Source organism: Watersipora subatra, chromosome 2 (genome assembly GCF_963576615.1).
Source record: "Watersipora subatra chromosome 2, tzWatSuba1.1, whole genome shotgun sequence".
Taxonomy (NCBI): Eukaryota; Metazoa; Bryozoa; class Gymnolaemata; order Cheilostomatida; family Watersiporidae; genus Watersipora; species Watersipora subatra.
The window spans coordinates 38,470,042-38,492,651 of record NC_088709.1 but is presented as its reverse complement, the minus strand read 5'-3'; the positions used below and the strand labels follow the sequence as shown (position 1 = coordinate 38,492,651).

Sequence of the window (22,610 nt, the reverse complement as noted above, 5' to 3'; positions counted from 1 at the left end):
GAAAAGCGTTTTTGTCAAAAACATCAGCTTAATCTCAGTTACTATTTGGTCACTTCACAGAAGCGATTAAAGTTTGCAATCTATGTTTACTTTTTCTGATCTCAACATTTATACATGTATTGCCAATTTTAGCACGTATTTACCATACCTAAAAGTGTTGTAAGACTGATTGCTATTGTTACGTTGTCTCAGCCGGATGATTTTCAGTTTTTATAGGTACTTGCAATGTTCACATAATGTGAGTCTTTTTTGATGTACACTATTCAAGCCACTACAAACCAGCAAAATAATGAAGATGGGTTAAATGTCAAGTATATTATAAAGCATTAGGCCTATATATTAATGTGTTGCTTTTCTTTAAATTTTTTTAACTTATTTGTAAAAGTGAACTTTTAACTTTTAGCTAAAATCTAAGTACAGTATCTATATGGCGTGTAGGCCTAAATTTAGAGGTTAGGCAATGGCTCATTATATTTTATCACACAAATGCTTCCAAAGATTTATTAATAGATGTTGAAACAATGTTATATTATTGTGGTTCAACTGACTTTACCAAGTTTCAGTTAAATTATTATATATATTATTATACTTTATTCAATTTAATACATTTATACTTTTGAACTACAATTTTGGTACTTTTGTTTCAACATAATGGCCAACCATTTTGACTATTGAGATGATTAACTTCTAAAAATGTTTTACATGTTGACTGCAAAAGTTGAGCTAATAATGTATTCCCGTGGCACTCAGAATATATCACTCAGTCACTTTTTATATCTGCAAACAGAAAATATAGAATTACTAGCTGCGCTACCCGGCGTTGCCCGGGAAATAAAACAGTGTTTGGACAGTAAATTGATTTGTATTTAACATATAATAACATTTGTCATTCTAACTACATATCATAAAAGAAGTGCTTTGTGTAGTTGAAACAAATTAAGAGAGAAAATAAAAACAAATGTAAAAGTTTACAAACATTGTCAAACAACTGTAACTTTCAAACTTCGTATCATGAGGAAAAGGTTTTGTGCAGGACAACTAAATTAAAAATAAATAAAACAACTGTAAAGGTTTTCAAACAACTGTAAGTGTAAAACTCCATAACTTGAAAGAAGTTTTTCGTTAAAATAAATTAGAAGGGAAAATAAAAATGTAAAGGTATTTAAATGTAAATGTGAAATCATTGGCAAGTAATGCCTTAATATTGTTTAATTTGCTACGATTAGAATAAAAAATTATTTGGTATACAATCATGATTTCAGTTCGTTTCAGTGCTGGCATGCAAAAATTGACATGCCAGCACTTGCATGCGACAATATCGTAGGCTATAGACAAACATAGAGTGGTATAGAAACTCATAGTCATTATCTAATGCAATCACCTCGTGGTAAAAATCATTATCAGTGAAAAATAGTACCAAAATACTATGTTAACCTTAGTAACTATAGGTACCTACAATGACATCAGTGCATTTTGTAGTTAAGATCTCCAAGATAATCTAACATTACAATGTACTATGTGGAGAGTTTTTACCTTTGAGACGGGCGTGTAACATAAATGCTGAATCTAACTTAAATTAATTTAGCTTACTAAACACATACTTAAAGGAAGTTTTAGTATGTATTTTAGTAAACTTCAAACTTTTAACAAAAGTTTCATGAATCGTTTTTATTATAACGGATACCGGATATTGGATAACGGATAACTCGCCATGGCGAGTTCAGCGACGTATACCTTTTAATGTGTATGGTGTTAGATAATAGATACGGATCTTTTAATAGATACGGAGACAATATAATTGTTCGCGCGAGAAGAATTGGCCTTGACCCCAGATATAATAATCGAATCTCATGAAAAATATTTTTCAACAGGGCATCGTAACGTGTGGCCCCATCGGTAAAATAATCAGCATGCGCTATAGCTGTAATGACAGATCCACAGACGACATACTTTGAGAAATATATATATATATATACAGATCTGCAAACAGTAGATTTAGAATTAGCAACGATCATCCATATCAAATAGTAAAAAAAACAAATTAAAAAGGATACTTGAGTGTAAAGAGTCAGTGTAAACAGTCAGTGAATGCTACATCCTTTAATATCTGAGTGACATTCCAAACTGTTCAACCAGGTTTCGCAGATAAATAAATGACAATTATGTTACAAATTGGTGCTGAGTAAAAAGAAAAACAGATGAGAATAGCATAGATTATAGATTATAGATATGGTAAAGATTTGGGAAAAAGAAGTATCAATTATCAAACCTGTTTTTTACTCTGTTGGATAATCAAATGATCAAAGGTTTTAGTTTTTGCCAAGTTTCCAGATGGTGAATGTGAATTACTTACACAATGCATTGCTAACTCTTCAAAAATCAACAGATAGCAAGTCATAACTGCTGCCTTTAGATAATTACGGGTAGATTTATATTTCATAGTGGCAAAAATCTTGAGTTGCTCTACACCGCTATCAGAACAGGGCTTTACTACAAAGAGCTTAGATATCTGTAATAGCAATTGATTATTTCATTCATTAATGATTACTGATGCTTTACCAAGTTTCTGTAGTATTTTAGTTGTTATCAGTTGTCGTCGATCTTAACCTCCCCGATAAATCAGTCGTCAAGTTCGATCAAATTTAAACGTTGCCAAAGTCAGTTAAGGCGTGCTAATTTTTAATGTGATTTAGGTAAAAAGATTTTTAATGCTTTACAAATGTTTAGTCAAATTTAAAACTAGCCCTGCAGTCGGCTGCTATCTCTGGGCAAGTTCTATCACGGCGGAGTACTGGATCCACTATATTTGCCACTATTACTAGCTATGAGCACTATTCCTACTTGTAGCCAAGTACATAATCCTGCAGAGTAAAGAAGCAATTAACAGTGCTGATCCACTACAAGAAGTGTGGATGCACTGCGCATGGCGTTGGCATGAATGAGCTAATCCTTGTCACAGACACATTACTCTACCGTCCTGGAGATTATGTAACTGGGTTAGTTAAATCATTTGCTACCAAGTTAATTTTTTATTGGGGCATAAATAAATATTCGGTAAAACCTTTTATTTGACAAGGACCCATATGGAAACTTTTAAACCACATGGTCTTTGAAAAATATTATGGTATCAAATTTATTAGCAACAAATTTTGTATCAGCTGTTACCATAAAAAGGCTACTATTGTGTTGCGGAATGAGCTCAGACAATTTTTCAGCTATTTTCGCTACTACTGTGAGAATGTGTCGAGTGAGTTAGCAACGTTTTTATAGCTTACGGCATTACTATTACTGATAAAAATTAAATTATCTTTCTCTGTAGTACTGTTGTTCAATAGGTAATCACCCAAAGTACATTGGTCTAAAATTAGTGAAACCTCCGTAGCAGTAAACGAATAAGAAATTGTGATAAAAAATGAAGCTTTTGCAAAGCGAAACTAAACTCAGGATGAGCTGTAAACACACTTTCTTTATTTTGTTTAAAGACAGATAGGATAGGCTAGTTGATTAGCTACCCACTAATCAGAAATGTTTTGTACGAAGTCTACCAAATGCGCACCACATGGCTCTTGGCCACTCCCAATGCTGTGCTGTAAGGCACTATGCACTGTATGCTACACCAGTAGCTAAATCTTGTAAATCGATGACCTCACAAATTGATTACTGAAAATATATTTCTGTATAAGTTGATTAATAAATCCTTTTAAGACATCCGGTCTTCCTAATCTCAATATCTTGTCAATTCTTATTTGTTTTTGGAAATGCCTGATTTAGGAGAGTTACTATATATAGCTTTTAACTGAGACGAAATCCGAACTAGGTGATGGCCTTCTTCATCTCGTCAAAGTTTAAGTGATAATCTAATCAAAAAGTCAGCAAAGCAATAAACGGTTACTACACAGAAGTGACAAGTCCTCTATTGACAACAAGTAGCTCACGGTCGATGTCATTGAGCCAGTTACAGTCATCGGGCTAGCTATATACAAACCCTATATAAGGCTTTTGTAGTGACTAGTGACTAGCTCATTCAACTCAAACCTCAATAAATATTGTGAATCTTGAAAGCAAAAAGTTTCTAGACTGTTACATGCTCTAGGTAACGATATCTTTTGAGAGATGACCTGTTACATGCTCTAGGTAACGGTATATCTTTTGAGAGATGACCTGTTACATGCTCTAGGTAACGGTATATCTTTTGAGAGATGACCAATTTTATGAAAGACTATGTAATATGTTTTACAAAAACAACATTTTTTATATGCCTTATACATGTATATTCCTTTGTGCATCTGTTGCGTTACTGTTGAATTCACTATTGAATCATTTTCAAACTAATTGATCTGTTTAATTGTTGTTTCAAGTATTTCAATTTCATTGATAATCAAGATGGAGGTACTCTCACAAAGAAACATTTGTGTATTGGTTGTTTTATCACAAAAAGTCGCCAATTCTTTCTTACAATTGAGTTGACGTGTTAATAAAATTTCAGTCATGTCTGGCTCAACATCTGCACTCCCACAGCAGGAAGGTCTTTGCATATATCTCTGCGGGGAACTGAGACATGTAAGTGATGTATGGCAATGGCATTTAGTCAAATAAAGGGTAGTCTGTATTTTTGACTTGAATGAGGTAGCATTGTGTATTGATTACATTGATTATTATTGATATAATATATGTTGACCATAAAATTTTGCTCACAAGTTTAAAATTGGAAGGCGTAGTTCAGCATTGGGTTATAGAAGAGCATATATGTAGTTGTTGATACCTTCATGTACAAAGGTATAACTAGAGCTTCACCTGAAATCATGATGCAAAAACCGTTACTAAGTTTATTTTAAAAGTTGAAGAAGTTGATGACTTGTCTGTCTTTAAATACTCCATCTGGGCTTGAATGGACGTTTTTTGTCGGTTATTAAAATAATAGAAAACAGTAAAATTCAAAATGACCCATCTAATCAAATCTTGTATTATTATGTTGGATGAAGAAATCTAATTAAAAAATTCCAACTCTTGGATTAGCAAGACTGGCTCCCATAAAATTACTTTAAAATATGTTATGTTGCAGTTACCTTGGCTACTATAGCAGTGTTGTACTTGCTACTCTGTACAGTTACCTTGGCTACTATAGCATTGTTGTACTTGCTACTCTGTACAGTTACCTTGGCTACTATAGCAGTGTTGTACTTGCTACTCTGTACAGTTACCTTGGCTACTATAGCAGTGTTGTACTTGCTACTCTGTACAGTTACCTTGGCTTCTATAGCAGTGTTGTACTTGCTACTCTGTACAGTTACCTTGGCTACTATAGCAGTGTTGTACTTGCTACTCTGTACAGTTACCTTGGCTTCTATAGCAGTGTTGTACTTGCTACTCTGTACAGTTACCTTGGCTACTATAGCAGTGTTGTACTCACTACTCTGTACAGTTACCTTGGCTACTATAGGAGTGTTGTACTTGCTACTCTGTACAGTTACCTTGGCTACTATAGCATTGTTGTACTTGCTGCTCTGCAGTGTTACCTTGGCTACTATAGGAGTGTTGTACTTGCTACTCTGTACAGTTACCTTGGCTACTATAGCATTGTTGTACTTGCTGCTCTGCAGTGTTACCTTGGCTACTATAGGAGTGTTGTACTTGCTACTCTGTACAGTTACCTTGGCTTCTATAGCAGTGTTGTACTTGCTACTCTGTACAGTTACCTTGGCTACTATAGCATTGTTGTACTTGCTGCTCTGCAGTGTTACCTTGGCTACTATAGGAGTGTTGTACTTGCTACTCTGTACAGTTACCTTGGCTACTATAGCATTGTTGTACTTGCTGCTCTGCAGTGTTACCTTGGCTACTATAGCATTGTTGTACTTGCTACTCTGTAGTGTTACCTTGGCTACTATGGCATTGTTGTACTTGCTACTCTGTACAGTTACCTTGGCTACTATAGCAGTGTTGTACTTGCTACTCTGTAGTGTTACCTTGGCTACTATAGCAGTGTTGTACTCGCTACTCTGTACAGTTACCTTGGCTACTATAGCAGTGTTGTACTCGCTACTCTGTACAGTTACCTTGGCTACTATAGGAGTGTTGTACTTGCTACTCTGTACAGTTACCTTGGCTACTATAGCATTGTTGTACTTGCTGCTCTGCAGTGTTACCTTGGCTACTATAGGAGTGTTGTACTTGCTACTCTGTACAGTTACCTTGGCTACTATAGCATTGTTGTACTTGCTGCTCTGCAGTGTTACCTTGGCTACTATAGGAGTGTTGTACTTGCTACTCTGTAGTGTTACCTTGGCTACTATGGCATTGTTGTACTTGCTACTCTGTACAGTTACCTTGGCTACTATAGCATTGTTGTACTTGCTACTTTGCAGTGTTACCTTGGCTACTATAGGAGTGTTGTACTTGCTACTCTGTACAGTTACCTTGGCTACTATAGCATTGTTGTACTTGCTACTCTGTACAGTTACCTTGGCTACTATAGCAGTGCTGTACTTGCTACTCTGCAGTGTTACCTTGGCTACTATAGGAGTGTTGTACTTGCTACTCTGTAGCATGGCCTTAGCTACTAGCGTGTCTACTGAACATTAAAAGTATATATGTAAGCGAGTCTGTCACTAGCTGCTGTTGATTTTTGTACTACGATGTTTTAACTTTCTGAAAGCAGACGGAATACTTGTATACATAATCTAGTTTGAAAGTAAGTATGCCAGCCCATCTGTGACCAGTCTTGATGGTTTGGCAGTATGCCAGATTATGGTCTACGGCTAGTTTGAAGCTTAGCTAGTTATTTTCAGAGTCTTTGAAATTATAAGTTGTTTTTAAATCCTCTGACTGTCTCATTTAGGTTCGTAACCAAATTTTTCTCACTTTAATTAGTCAATTTATAGTACTATCTAGTCTGAGGGCCTTGACATCTCCAATAGTTTCATCAAAAAGCATGAATGGAAGACATGGGAAGCCTAGCAGTTTTATGATTGGCCAAAATGACTTCTAATGTTGCAAATTTGGTGACACTGTAGTTGGCTACAATTTAATAGTACCTTATCATTTAGTAGGTCTGCACTGAAGATTTCACTAATGTTAGTAGACATGGTCATGTTTAACTCTGGCTGAATAAATAAGAATAACTATTGAATTTTATGTATGACAATACATAAGAGTACAACAAAATGTTATCATTTAAAACAATATTTTGACTTTTCTACTATATACAGGTGAAAAACTGAGCAGAGTTTATTCTGGGAGACAAACCGAGGTTTATACCCAAGAGTTGATACCAAATTGTGATGCAATTCTCTGGCAAGCACATGGTAAGTACAACTTCACTGCAGGCATTTTTCAGTCTACTTCCCAAGTTTATGGATAGGTGGCTGTTCCCAGCCATACAACATGAATTTGTTCCAGCGTTGGCATCGTAAGGTAACGTAAAACGGGGCATCATAACCCGGCGGTGCACTGTAGGGCTGTAGGGCACTCTGTTACATCTGCCCTTTCTCGCTGAACTAGTAGAATGGTCGCATCATAAGCGGAGAGCTGAAGAGGATGTTGGTTGTCTCATCATAAGCGGAGAGCTGAAGAGGATGTTGGTTGTCTCATCATAAGCGGAGAGCTGAAGAGGATGTTGGTTGTCTCATCATAAGCGGAGAGCTGAAGAGGATGTTGGTTGTCTCATCATAAGCGGAGAGCTGAAGAGGATGTTGGTTGTCTCATCATAAGCGGAGAGCTGAAGAAGATGTTGGTTGTCTCATCATAAGCGGAGAGCTGAAGAGGATGTTGGTTGTCTCATCATAAGCGGAGAGCTGAAGAGGATGTTGGTTTTCTCATCATAAGCGGAGAGCTGAAGAGGATGTTGGTTGTCTCATCATAAGCGGAGAGCTGAAGAGGATGTTGGTTGTCTCATCATAAGCGGAGAGCTGAAGAGGATGTTGGTTGTCTCATCATAAGCGGAGAGCTGAAGAGAATGTTGGTTGTCTCATCATAAGCGGAGAGCTGAAGAGGATGTTGGTTGTCTCATCATAAGCGGAGAGCTGAAGAGGATGTTGGTTGTCTCATCATAAGCGGAGAGCTGAAGAGGATGTTGGTTGTCTCATCATAAGCGGAGAGCTGAAGAGGATGTTGGTTTTCTCATCATAAGCGGAGAGCTGAAGAGGATGTTGGTTGTCTCATCATAAGCGGAGAGCTGAAGAGGATGTTGGTTGTCGCATCATAAGCGGAGAGCTGAAGAGGATGTTGGTTGTCGCATCATAAGCGGAGAGCTGAAGAGGATGTTGGTTGTCTCATCATAAGCGGAGAGCTGAAGAGGATGTTGGTTGTCTCATCATAAGCGGAGAGCTGAAGAGGATGTTGGTTGTCGCATCATAAGCGGAGAGCTGAAGAGGATGTTGGTTGTCTCATCATTTGGGCTCTGCAATTTTAATAGATGTTTAATTTTGTTGTTTAAGCAACCGCAGAATTTTACTGTAAGGTTCAGTAGTGAAGTTCAGCCACACCTTTGCTTACAATCGCATCAACATACGAATTTTCGGGGCTGCGATGTCAAATCTGATCAAATGTCTGACTCTACATCCAAAGTAATTTCTAACAGAAGACATTCAAAGTTTCTTGAAGCCTTAGAATCTCATGAATAAAACTAAAAGGGCTGGTACAAATACGAAACTGTTGTTAAGTAGATAAGTTAGTTTACTTACCTGGGTTAAGTGAAAGTGTACTTACCTGGGTTAAGTGAAAGTGTACTTACCTGGGTTAAGTGAAAGTGTACTTACCTGGGTTAAGTGAAAGTGTACTTACCTGGGTTAAGTGAAAGTGTACTTACCGGGGTTAAGTGAAAGCGTACTTACCTGGGTTAAGTGAAGGTGTACTTATTGGACATAAATAAACATATATATCACATCCTTCATTCCCTGCGCATACACACGCATATCAGGTTTTTCATTCCCTGCGCATACACACACATATCACATCCTTCATTCCCCGCGCATACACACATATATCACATCCTTTATTCCCTACGCATACACACACATCACATCCTTCATTCCCTGTGCATACACACACATATCACATCCTTCATTCCCTACGCATACACACACATATCACATCTTTCATTCCCTGTGCATACACACACATATCACATCCTTTATTCCCTGTGCCTACACACAAATATAACATCCTTCATTCCCTGCGCATACACACACATATCACATCCTTCATTCCCCGCGCATACACACATATATCACATCCTTTATTCCCTACGCATACACACACATATCACATCCTTCATTCCCTGTGCATACACACACATATCACATCCTTCATTCCCTACGCATACACACACATATCACATCCTTCATTCCCTGTGCATACACACACATATCACATCCTTCATTCCCTACGCATACACACACATATCACATCTTTCATTCCCTGTGCATACACACACATATCACATCCTTTATTCCCTGTGCCTACACACAAATATAACATCCTTCATTCCCTGCGCATACACACACATATCACATACTTTATTCCCCGCGCATACACACATATATCACATCCTTTATTCCCTACGCATACACACACATATCACATCCTTCATTCCCTGTGCATACACACACATATCACATCCTTCATTCCCTACGCATACACACACATATCACATCTTTCATTCCCTGTGCATACACACACATATCACATCCTTCATTCCCTACGCATACACACACATATCACATCCTTCATTCCCTGTGCATACACACACATATCAGGTCCTTCATTCCCTGGGCATACACACACATATCAGGTCCTTCATTCCCTGCGCATACACACACATATCGCATCCTTCATTCCCTACGCATACACACACATATCACATTTAAAGTTTTCAGATCCTTTACCAGTTTTCATTCTTTCCAATTATTTCCGACTCATATTCGGTGCAAATATATTGCGTCAAGGACTGAAGCCCAAAAGGATATCGAATTACTACACAAATTTTTAAATACGAAGTTTCATTCATTGGATTCAAACTTTTGAGCGTTTCAAGGGGAATTTACTGCGGATACGGGGATGTTAGGTTGAAACACGATCAGATTCTTTGTTCAAGTCGATCAAGAATTAGGAACAGGAATGTGCCCTGTTTAAATAATTCTATAGAAACATGCTGAGCTGTTGGTGACTAACTTACTCATGTTACTAATGAAGATTCGCGCGGAGACCATAATCTATTGTTCTCCAGCATCACCAATCAAATAAGCTGAGTCTGTCAGTTTCAGCTCTTCCAGCAGCAAATTCAGTCTTAAAGCATTAGTAATGGGAAGGAATTTGTAGGAAGCATTATTTTGTTTGATTTAATGCAGTATCAGCTACTATCAGTGCACTCCCTTTCAGTGCTGACTCTATCAGTGTCGACACCCTATCAGTGTCGACACCGTATCAGCACTGACACCCTATTAGTGCTGACACACCTATCAGCGCTGACACCCTATCAGCGCTGACACCTTATCAGTGCCGACACCCTATCAGTGCCACACCCTATCAGTGCCGACACCTTATCAGTGCCACACCCTATCAGCGCTGACACCTTATCAGCGCCACACCCTATCAGCGCTGACACCCTATCAGCGCTGACACCCTATCAGCGCTGACACCCTATCAGCGCTGACACCTTATCATTGTCGACACCTTATCAGTGCCACACCCTATCAGTGCCGACACCTTATCAGTGCCACACCCTATCAGTGCCGACACCTTGTCAGTGCCACACCCTATCAGCGCTAACACCTTATCAGTGCCACACCCTATCAGCGCTGACACCCTATCAGCGCTGACACCCTATCAGTGCCACACCCTATCAGTGCCGACACCCTATCAGTGCTGACATCAGTGTTAGTAGTGGTTAAAAAGAAGTTGAAAGTCACCGTTTATAGCTCAACACTGCACTGTAGTGAATTTGGCAACTTAAATAATTCTGAGGACTTTTAAACCAGCCTTGGTATTACTCTGAAACTGTAAAACCTTGTCTTCTTCCAGCTTGAAGAACTTTGGAAACAAAATACACGTAGCAGGACTTGTCAGGGAATAATTTTATCAATAAATGCTGTGTTCGTTAAATAAATTATGGCTAATATAATTATAATAATAACAAAGGCTCATATGTGATGCTTGGCTATGCACCAACCAATTTGTCTTTGTGGCTTTAACAGGAAAAGTAAACTTTCAAATGAAATCACACATTGATATTATCTTCATTCAAAATGTTTGTATCATCTTAAATCCCATCTTATCTCAGGATAAAAGCTTCTTACTTTTGTTAGCTGAGGAGAGATAATCAAGTGACTTTTTGAAATGTTATTACATTGAATAATTGTGAATGATTGGATGTAGCGACCTAATGAGATATTTTTGGTTGCAGTAGAATTAAGTTCATAAAAAACTTGCACTGGTAATAATTTGGCAAAAACCTTTGTCATGGTATATTCCTTGGGTGCTTGTAGTTTGTCATGGTATATTCCTTGTGCTCTTGCAGATACATTTCCATTTGGCTCATACAGGGCTCCCTTTGAGCTCCAGTTACCTCAGAAGCTGCCCGGTAAGCTTTTTCAAATGTAATTGTTTTTTATATTGTGATTAGCTGTCAGAGTCGCTGAAGTTGTGTAAAATAATACCCAAACCTCTTACCAAAATTTGTGTTACTTCAAAGTGTTTTTATATAGTTTGGTAATCATGCAGCATGTTACGATACAATTTGGAATATTTCATATTCTCAGAAATATTTTACTATTAACATTTAAAATTTTTTAATTTTAGTTCATAATTTTAAAATTTTTTATTTAACAGCATATATGTGGTTAAGTATAAAGTGATAGGTTCTGGAGGATGCTACAGAATGCCTTTGTTCTTCGTTATAGCAGGACACCATTATGGCTGGTTCATGCTATATCGCCGCATGTCAATGTTGCCCTCTCGGAAATTATTCATCGAGTGTGTGTCTCGCAATCCAATGGGATCATCGAGGCAAGGCGGACACATCAAGAAAGATGTTAAAATTTTCTGACATTTCGACGAGCATCCACGGCAGCCTGTGCAATGTGTACCACATCGGTGATGGTGATTGGCCATCGCGAACAGTTACCGTTGAGCTAGTATTTCTTCGTTTCCGTAGCCCCATTATATAATGAGAACACCTATTCACGGACGATTTACTGATGCAAATGCGGACGGTTTGTGGTAGTGTCAACGTTGTTATCATAGAGTCATAGACGATCACCAACGTATTGTATGATTAACATCGATATACGGCGATACCTGCCTTGTGTACCGTGTGTACCAGCCTTTAGGTGAGCCATTCGGCTATCATATAATAGCCATTAATCATTAGCCAGTAGGCTAATGCGTAAAACAAGTTGATGCGTGTTCCATTCTTTTATTGAACTTTTCTGTTGCATATGCAAGCAGCGGTAGCTTGTGAAATAAATTCTTTTTTAAAACGCGTCATCTTCAACTTATATAATGTTTGAGGTGATCTGACTGCCAGGATGTTTCAAGATTAAAATCTACAAAACGTTATCACAGCGCTTAGATTCAAGTGGAAATGCGATTATGTCAATAATTGTGCACTACGGCATCGAGACCGACAGAATAGAGACATGCGGCGCCGCAATTTCAAAGCAATAGCCAACATGAATAACAAGGCAGACAGGCAGCCGCAAAACTACTGACGTCATTTCGGCGCATATATTTCTTTTGAGTTTAACTTTAGCAAAGTTTTGTCGATTTTAACTGTCAGATTAGGCAGTCAGATAACCTAAGACATCAAAAACAATCACAAAGGACAGAAGAATACTCAGACTTTCTACTAAAATTTCGTATGTTCACCTTTAAATGATTATTTAAAACAAAGACAGCTCATGGAAAATGCTCTCATTGGCTGAGTTTTATCCTAACAAACAGCCATTTCAGTGTTAGATGCCTTCGACAGCACCACCAGCAACCAGCCAGTGCCAGTAGCAACCATTTAGTTGCCTGCGTCGGCACTAGTAGCAACCGCTCAGGCGCTTATGTCAGCACCACCGGAAACCACTCAGGCATTTATTTGCTGATGACACAGCCAAAATCATAATTTATATCCTCTTCATCATCTCATGTAATTTGTATGCAAGGTTTGCAGTCACCTTCTAATGCATACATATTATGGTTTGCCTTTGTGGACAGTTGTTATCCACAAATACTCATAGGTTCTAACTGATCCTATTTGTGCATTTAACGATCTGATTGCTAGATTTTAGTTTTACATCTACTAAATATTGAACATCACTCTCACTTGGTTTTCCTACTAGAAGCACTTGTCACTCCATGATAGACCGGTATGAGCAGTCTGTTTTTATAAGTAAAAAATTCCTGACCTGGTTGAATGGTTTTAGCAACTGACAAATAGAGTGGAATACCACCAGATGGATGAGTATTTCGCCATTAGCTTTCAAGCTTTTCACTTTGGAGTTGCCCTCTCTTGTGTCTCATGTTATATCCGGGCAATGATAACGAAGTATACCTTATTTTTTTCAGTTACAGACTTGCAAAAGTTGCTAAGCTGTCCTCAGTGACTAGATAGAGGGTTTGCAGGCACAAGGAAAGGAAATGTATTTGCTATTGTTACACGTGTCAAGAGTACGTCAAGCTTTCTAAATAATGTACAGTAAACGCATAAGGATTGTCTTTTGATAATAACTCAAATAATGTTCTCTAGGGGAACTGATTATCTTTAGGGTCATTCAGCTCAGAAACATTAGATGATTGGGTGCTGGGCATAGACTACACAGTACACGCGTATGTCGTCGAGGATGAAGACCTGAGGGATTATGATAGCATTGTGGTTAGCCAACAGTCTCCTATCGGCAACACGGGGTCTTCTAGTCCGACCAAGACGTGCCAAAAGTTTGAAGTGAAACAGTTCCTAGGGCTGACCAAGGCTCACGTTGTCTTAGAGTGCAGGTAAGTGGGATTTTAGACATGTGGTTGTTTGAGAGTGCAGGTAAGTGGGATGTTAGACATGTGGTTGTTTGAGAGTGCAGGTAAGTGGGATGTTAGACATGTGGTTGTTTTAGAGTGCAGGTAAGTGGAATGTTAGGCATGTGGTTGTTTTGGAGTGCAGGTAAGTGGGATGTTAGGCGTGTGGTTGTTTTAGAGTGCAGGTCAGTGGGATGTTAGACATGTGGTTGTTTTAGAGTGCAGGTCAGTGGGATGTTAGACATGTGGTTGTTTTAGAATGCAGGTAAGTGGGATGTTAGACATGTGGTTGTTTTAGAGTGCAGGTAAGTGGAATGTTAGGCATGTGGTTGTTTTGGAGTGCAGGTAAGTGGGATGTTAGGCGTGTGGTTCTTTTAGAGTGCAGGTCAGTGGGATGTTAGACATGTGGTTGTTTTAGAGTGCAGGTCAGTGGGATGTTAGACATGTGGTTGTTTTAGAATGCAGGTAAGCGGGATGTTAGACATGTGGTTAGAAGAATGATCGTGTGGTTAGGGAAGATTTTCTCCGCTTGCATGGCGCTCGGATCTTTGAGGGCACTTTTAAAAACAGTCATCAAGATATAGACCTACAAAGGTGTTGCTCCCTGTTTAAGTGTGTTCATAGGCTTTTCTGTAGCAGATATGAAATATTGAGTGATGTTATACTTTGCTGGTTGGTTTGATTGTCATTTTCATAAATTTTATGAATCATTGCTGCGAAGTTTCCTTTCTTCCTACAAGTTAGCATTGAGTTGTATCAGCTGTAATTGCTAGTTAGTTGTGAGTTGTATCAGCTGTAATTGCTAGATAGTTGTGAGTTGTATCAGCTGTAATTGCTAGTTAGTTGTGAGTTGTATCAGCTGTAATTGCTAGTTAGTTGTGAGGTGTATTAGCTGTAATTGCTAGTTAGTTGTGAGTTGTATTAGCTGTAATTGCTAGATAGTTGTGAGTTGTATCAGCTGTAATTGCTAGTTAGTTGTGAGTTGTATTAGCTGTAATTGCTAGTTAGTTGTGAGTTGTATTAGCTGTAATTGCTAGATAGTTGTGAGTTGTATCAGCTGTAATTGCTAGTTAGTTGTGAGTTGTATCAGCTGTAATTGCTAGTTAGTTGTGAGTTGTATCAGCTGTAATTCCTAGTTAGTTGTGAGTTGTATCAGCTGTAATTGCTAGTTAGTTGTGAGTTGTATCAGCTGTAATTGCTAGTTAGTTGTGAGTTGTATCAGCTGTAATTGCTAGTTAGTTGTGAGTTGTATTAGCTGTAATTGCTAGTTAGTTGTGAGTTGTATCAGCTGTAATTGCTAGATAGTTGTGAGTTGTATCAGCTGTAATTGCTAGTTAGTTGTGAGTTGTATCAGCTGTAATTACTAGTTAGTTGTGAGTTGTATCAGCTGTAATTGCTAGTTAGTTGTGAGTTGTATCAGCCGTAACTGCTAATGGCCGAGTACAAATTGTATGATAATTTTACTCAGAAGTCTTTCAGTTTGTTTTTAATAAAGTTTCAAATGAAAACCAATAGATCTGCCCTTCATCGGTTCTTTTACTACCCTTAACTGACTATTAAATTTTATTGGCTAATGATATACGCAACTCAGTTTTCTTTTTATAAGTAATTATTATTAATCAATGAATTTTATGCCGACTTCTTTTGCATTTATCTCTCACAATCAAACTGCAAAATTTTATTCTCCTCATCTAGTCTATCTCTCTTTAGTCAGCTGGCAGCCGTTAGTTTCTCTCTATAGTCAGCTGACAGCCGTTAGTATCTCTCTATAGTCAGCTGGCAGCCGTTAGTTTCTCTCTATAGTCAGCTGACAGCCGTTAGTATCTCTCTATAGTCAGCTGGCAGCCGTTAGTTTGTATGTCACCCTCTAGTAATTGACTGTCATTTATGATTGACTCTATATCACATATTTCAGTCTGCAAAAAGATTTCTTGGATAAAGACCACACATTTGCCAGTCAACTGGTTTTTGATGTTACTATACAGAACTCATTCAAGACCTGCAGGATCGTGAAGAGAACACTGAAGGTACTGCTTGTTAACACTGACACATGTCGACTGCTAATGCTGACATATGTTGACTGCTGATACTGACACATGTCGACTGCTATTGCTGACATGTGTCGACTGTTAATGCTGACACATGTCAAAGGCTAATGCTGACACATGTTGACTCCACTGGTTTGCCCAAAACTACTGAAAAATTTAACACAATTGACAAGACATTGTCTGATGCTCTGGGCATCTGCCTCCCGGTAACTGCTAGACATGTGTGACTAGTAGGTCCATGTAATTACTAGATGAAAAGTCTGTCGGTTCAGGTGACCTTAAGTCATGGTCTAACTGAAGATTGAAAAAATTGTAGGATTTGATAGGATTGATGATTGTTAAATTCTAGCTTGCACTTGTTTACGATTGCACCCTTTTGCAGCGGTCTTCATGATAACCCCCTATCAGGAAGACTAATTTATGGCAAGAATCGATTAGAAGGCAATTTGGTGAACAGTAGTTTTGTAGAGTTTGAAGTAGTATTATGATATTTACCATTTCTGTCTCTTGTTCATTTATGAATATTTTTTGCAGACAATAATTTTAATAAATATTTGTGGATGAATAGAGTAAATCAAACTGTTAGGTTCTAGTAACTACCCATACCAAGACCACTGTGGATGGTCTTGGTATGGGTGGTGTCACTGCAGTTTTTGCTAAAAGCTGCTTTGGAGTAATCTAGTTGGATAAAATATGTTAAAAGAAATTGGCTCTAGTTTCAATTGGAACCTTACAGACCTATTTAATGAACTTGTTGGCGCATCATTGATAATTAATCTCTGACTTTGTATGGTTTAGTAACACTTGCTGCTTGTTAAAACTGTTTTTGTATTGTTTTGCAGCTTATTCAGGTGATGAGTCTTTGTGGTCAATGCGTATTTACGGAAAGTGTCATGCAGTTTGTAACAGGAAACTGCTATCAAGGTGAGTTCGGCAAACCACTGGACCAGACTGACCTTAACTCCAATGCAGTTCAGTGTGAGGGCGGCTCTAACACAGTCAAGCGTGAGCACAACTCCAATACAGTCCAGTGCGATGGCAACTCGAAGGCTGTCAAGTCATCTTCTGAGTGGCAAAGAGTGATACTCTCTGAGGAGATCTGTGACAAACCTTGCTGCTCGGTAATATTTGATCTTAGCAAATGTGATGCCAAGCATAAGCTCGAGGGCAGCACCTATGGTACAACTATCAAGGTAGGCTTTTTAAACTTCAAGGAGCCATTAAAAAGTTAACTGAATTTCACACCTAAACTTTAAACCTTGGCTTGCATGATACGCATTATAATACAGTGCGCCCTCAGGATACGATTACCCTGTTATACAATTTTCTCGCCTTACGAAGTGGAATATGATGATTTTTCCACTTCGCCATACGAATCTTATTTCACCATACGAATTCAACAAACTTTTCACTCGAGTTCAAATTTGGCCATCAATGTGCTTATTATGTACGTCGAAATAACAAAGACGTCGAAATGCTGTTTACCAAAAACATTTTCACAATGCTGGAAATGAACACAATGGCTGACTTCTCTCAGTTCAGCATTTCTCGTGCGAAAAACGGTAATATTTTCTTTTGAAAACCAGTAGCAAAGTTGGAGTTACGATTCCTTCAAACAGAATGTCAGGGGTCACACAACTTCTCTTAACCTGCTAACAAAAATCTACTTCATACGTAAGTGTTAAACAGAAATTTTTGAGAACATCACCATTCGGGATTTCTTGGCAAATTAAAATTGGTTTTAATGAGGTTGGCTAAAATTTATAGTAAAAATGAAACTGATAGGTGATAAAATTTTAGTGATAAAAAGTTGAAGTTCAGTAAAATAATTAAAAATACAGACTAAAACTTATCTTTAAGTGTGTGTTTAGTTAGCTAAATTCATTCAAGTTGAATTCAAAGTCTATGTTATTCGTACATCTGTCTCGAAGGTAATAATAACTCCTACGGTACGTATTGCACATAGCACATTGTAAAGTTACATTTTAATGCAGATCATAACCAATAAATACACTAAATATACTTTAATTACTCTAGGTAACTATAGTTACTTAGGTTAAAATACTATTTTGGTACTAATTTTTAATATGCACAGCATTTATATAAAATTTTGATGGTTTTTACTAGGGGGTGTTTGTATTATATAATTACTATGGTTTCTATATCCCACCTACGATTTTTTTGCTTTACCATGCCAACCCTGAAACAGATTAAAATCATATCCCGAAGGTGCGCTGTACATGTTATGCTACATATTATACTATAGATTATGCTACATGTTATGGTTCATGCTATGATACATATTATGCTTAGTTACATAACGAATAGCACACACAGTGTTGTGTCAAACAGCACATGGAGTATTGTGTCAGATAATACATGGAGTATCTTACCAGATAACACATGCGGTATTGTGTCAGATAATACATGGAGTATCTTACCAAATAACACATGCGGTATTGTGTCAGATAATACATGGAGTATCTTACCAGATAACACATGCAGTATTGTGTCAGATAACACATGCAGTATTGTGTCAGATAACGCATGCAGTATTGTGTCAGATAACACATGCAGTATTGTGTCAGATAGCACATGCAGTATTGTTTCAGATAACACATGCAGTATTGTATCAGATAACACATGCAGTATTGTATCAGCTAAAACATGCAGTATTGCATCAGATAACACATGCAGTATTGTATCAGATAACACATGCAGTATTGTATCAGCTAAAACATGCAGTATTGTGTCAGATAACACATGCAATATTGTATCAGATAACACATGCAATATTGCATCAGATAACACATGCAATATTGTGTCAGATAACACATGCAGTATTGTATCATATAACACATGCAGTATTGTATCAGATAACACATGCAGTATTGTATCAGATAACACATGCAATATTGTGTCAGATAACTCATGCAATATTGTATCAGATAACACATGCAATATTGTATCAGATAACACATGCAGTATTGTGTCAGATATTGTATCAGTATTGTATTCTGGGCACATTGGTGTTATATAGACTGTGTACCATGTTGACTACTAAGCATTAGTTGTTGTTATGTTAAGGTAGAGATGTCTACCATGAATTCTTGCTAGTTTGTAAAGCCTTTTTTATTTATGGAGATCTTCCCTTCATGGAGATTTACAGGATTTTTTAAATTTTAATTCCTCTTTGCTAAAACTAACTTTAGAGTTACTATTCTAGCCCTGCTTTATGCAATCATACGCTCTAACATTGACAGGTTCACAATTTATACTGCTGCTTGCGTAGTAGATCAGTTAAAACTATTTACGGATGAGTTGCAACACCTTCAAGAAATGAAAAATATTTTGTTTGTTTGTCAAATAATTAAAATTACATGATCGAAAATTATAAAGAAGAATTAGTTTCAATTCAAACTGACTTTTGATACGCTCGAGACTGTTGAAATACGCAACTAGATGAATTGTGTAGCAGATTGAAAAGATCTTGGCACTTTAGATAAGGATCAGTTTGAAATATTTAGTAAGTCAAGACAGAAGCGTCTTTGAACACTGTTTGTGGGCATTATGCCAACTTTCATACCGTAAGATAACTAGTAACACTACTGTAAGATAGCTAGAAACACTACCGTAAGATAACTAGTAACACTGCTGTAAGATAACTAGTAACACTACTGTAAGATAACTAGTAACATTACTGTAAGATAACTAGAAACACTACTGTAAGGTAACTAGTAGCACTACTGTAAGGTAACTAGTAGCACTACTGTAAGATAACTAGTAACACTACCGTAAGATAACTAGCAACACTACCGTAAGATAACTAGCAACACTACCGTAAGATAACTAGCAACACTACTGTAAGATAACTAGTAACACTACTGTAAGATAACTAGTAACTCTACTGTAAGATAACTAGTAACACTACTGTAAGCGCCATTTAGTAGCTTTACTATATCATGCAGTGCCAGTACCAAGTCATGCTTTCCATTACCCTGGATGATGGAGAGGTTCTCTCCGCTCAACCCTGTGATATCTGGATACATTCCCACTCAGACATGCAGCACATGCCAAGCAATACTCATAAACTGACTTCTGTTAAACAGAATCCCATATTTGTAGACGCTGTGCCAGTCACGGAGCATGACAGGTATGAGTTAGTAGCAGTTTGTGATAGTTGTCTTTTGAAAAGTTTCAGTACGAGTTGTGTGATTCACTGGTATTCTTAAATGCTTTTTAATACTACACACTACATAGTCAATATGTTTGTACAGATACTACATAGTCAATGTTAGTAGGGGTAGTACATAGTCAATATGTTAGTAGAGAGAGTACATAGTCACTATGTTAGTAGAGATAGTACATAGTCAATATGTTAATAGAGATACTACATAGTCAATATGTTAATAGAGAGAGTACATAGTCAATATGTTAGTAGGGGTAATACATAGTCAATATGTTAGTAGAGAGAGTACATAGTCAATATGTTAGTAGAGATAGTACATAGTCAATATGTTAATAGAGATACTACATAGTCAATATGTTAGTAGAGAGAGTACATAGTCAATATGTTAGTAGGGGTAATACATAGTCAATATGTTAGTAGAGAGAGTACATAGTCAATATGTTAGTAGAGATACTACATAGTCAATATGTTAATAGAGATACTACATAGTCAGTACGTTAGTAGAGATAGTATGTAGCCAATGTTAGTAGGGATAGTACAGAGTCAATATGTTAGTAGGATACTGCATAATCAATGGCATTTGAATGACTGCCTAAAAGGTCGTTAAACTTACTGATCTGTTTGGGACTATTCTAGATCATGTCGTTGTAAATGCATTGTTGCTGGCTGTAGGCAGAAGGTAGCATTATGAGATTATAGGATAAGTATGGCCATAGATACCAGATGGAAGAAATTTCCATTATTTGTCTATGTTGATGATGATATTTTAGATAACTCCCTCCAAAGACTGCTGAAAGGTCAACGTCTCTCTCCCTCCACATCGTTCTTGCCGGGCGTCTCAAACCATTTTTATTTCTTTCTCACACTTCATTTTTTGCCTGTCTTTGTAAATTCATCACTGGCTGTTGACTGAACTAAACCAAGGTGACCGTATGACTCTACATATGCAGATGCGTATGACGAGGGTCAACTCATCACTTATCAAGTGGCCTTGTACGCAGCTCATCTGTACACATCTCATCTGTACGCAGCTCATTGCAAAGATTTTGTTTGTCACCATGTTCTTTACCCTTAAATGACTTTTGCTATGATATATTCTAGGCATGAATTTTTGCGTTCTTCTGAATGTCATGTGTGCTGTTCCTTTACTGATTGTACTGCTCTATTTAGGCTTGTTATCTCTACAAAGAATGTTAACATTCATATTTTGTATACCGCAAATTTGCATATGTAACTCTGAGCACATGGGCTCCTTAATCTAATTTTAATTGTATGGTATTTAAAGCATTTCGATTATATATTTATTTTCACAACTCGTCATGCTGTGCCTACATACCTAATCATACTGATTGTATTTTATAGGATTGTAAGTTTCATTTATTATATAATCATATGACTATATGAATTGCCTCTGCATCAGACTCGCTCCCGTTGAAGCTATCACTTCAACAATGCGCTTCCTCTTATATATAATGTATGAACAGCAACCGTTGAACAACTTGGCTGTCCAAATAGCTCTCAAGCTTTTATTTGATAGTATATGTCAAAGCTGAATGACTGATCTGTGGAGGTAAACAAACTACACAAGCATCACAGAATTATGCGGTACACTAGTGTAGTAAACACTGCAAGGGCAATACACTACCAGTACTGTAACACTAGTATAGTAGACACTACAAGGGCAATACACCACCGGTACACTAGTGTAGTAAACACTACAAGGGCAATATACCACCAGTACACTAGTATAGTAAACACTACAAGGGCAATACATCACCAGTACACTAGTGTAGTAAACACTACAAGGGCAATACACTACAAGGGCAATACACCACTAGTACACTAGTGTAGTAAACACTACAAGGGCAATACACCACCAGTACACTAGTGTAGTAAACACTACAAGGGCAATACACCAACAGTACACTAGTGTAGTAAACACTACAAGGGCAATACACCACCAGTACACTAGTGTAGTAAACACTACAAGGGCGATACACCACCAGTACACTAGTGTAGTAAACACTACAAGGGCAATACACCACCAGTACACTAGTGTAGTAAACACTACAAGGGCAATACACCACCAGTACACTAGTGTAGTAAACTCGTAAACTGTAGTAGAACATCGTAGCACATTACTCATAGTTGAGAGGGAGTTGAATTTGGCAATATTGGTGAATTATAAAGTCATGATTCTATGGAATAAAAACAAAAGTGAAAAAACATAACTTACATTTATAGCTTTTTTTAGAAACCATTTAAAGAGTTGTTACTCCAAAAGAGAAGACAACTTCCAGTAAATGGAAAGCATCTAAAAACCGCTTTTAGATGTGTGCATGACATGATAGGTAACTGACACCACATGAATGAGTTCTATT

The 22,610-nt window shown here is 37.5% G+C and overlaps 1 protein-coding gene across 1 annotated transcript; it reads left to right on the top strand.

The window, feature by feature from the left end:
• Window positions 1-2,832: 2,832 nt before the first annotated feature.
• On the top strand, window positions 2,833-21,658 carry LOC137387605 (uncharacterized). The gene is made up of 9 exons (XM_068074071.1): window positions 2,833-2,996; window positions 4,487-4,560; window positions 7,209-7,304; window positions 11,516-11,578; window positions 13,752-13,977; window positions 15,908-16,019; window positions 16,883-17,233; window positions 20,009-20,193; window positions 21,000-21,658. Exons 1-9 carry the CDS (start codon window positions 2,935-2,937, stop codon window positions 21,001-21,003), a joined length of 1,173 nt encoding a protein of 390 aa, XP_067930172.1. The 5' UTR covers window positions 2,833-2,934; the 3' UTR covers window positions 21,004-21,658.
• Window positions 21,659-22,610: the final 952 nt, after the last annotated feature.

What these genes read in the sequence shown, in the direction of transcription:
- LOC137387605 (XM_068074071.1), top strand. Translation starts at nt 2,935, where the DNA reads ATGAATGAGCTAATCCTTGTCACAGACACATTACTCTACCGTCCTGGA. An exon ending in AATTCTCTGGCAAGCACATG is followed by an intron (nt 7,305 to 11,515) that starts GTAAGTACAACT and finishes GTGCTCTTGCAG; the next exon opens with ATACATTTCCATTTGGCTCA. An exon ending in CACGTTGTCTTAGAGTGCAG is followed by an intron (nt 13,978 to 15,907) that starts GTAAGTGGGATT and finishes CACATATTTCAG; the next exon opens with TCTGCAAAAAGATTTCTTGG.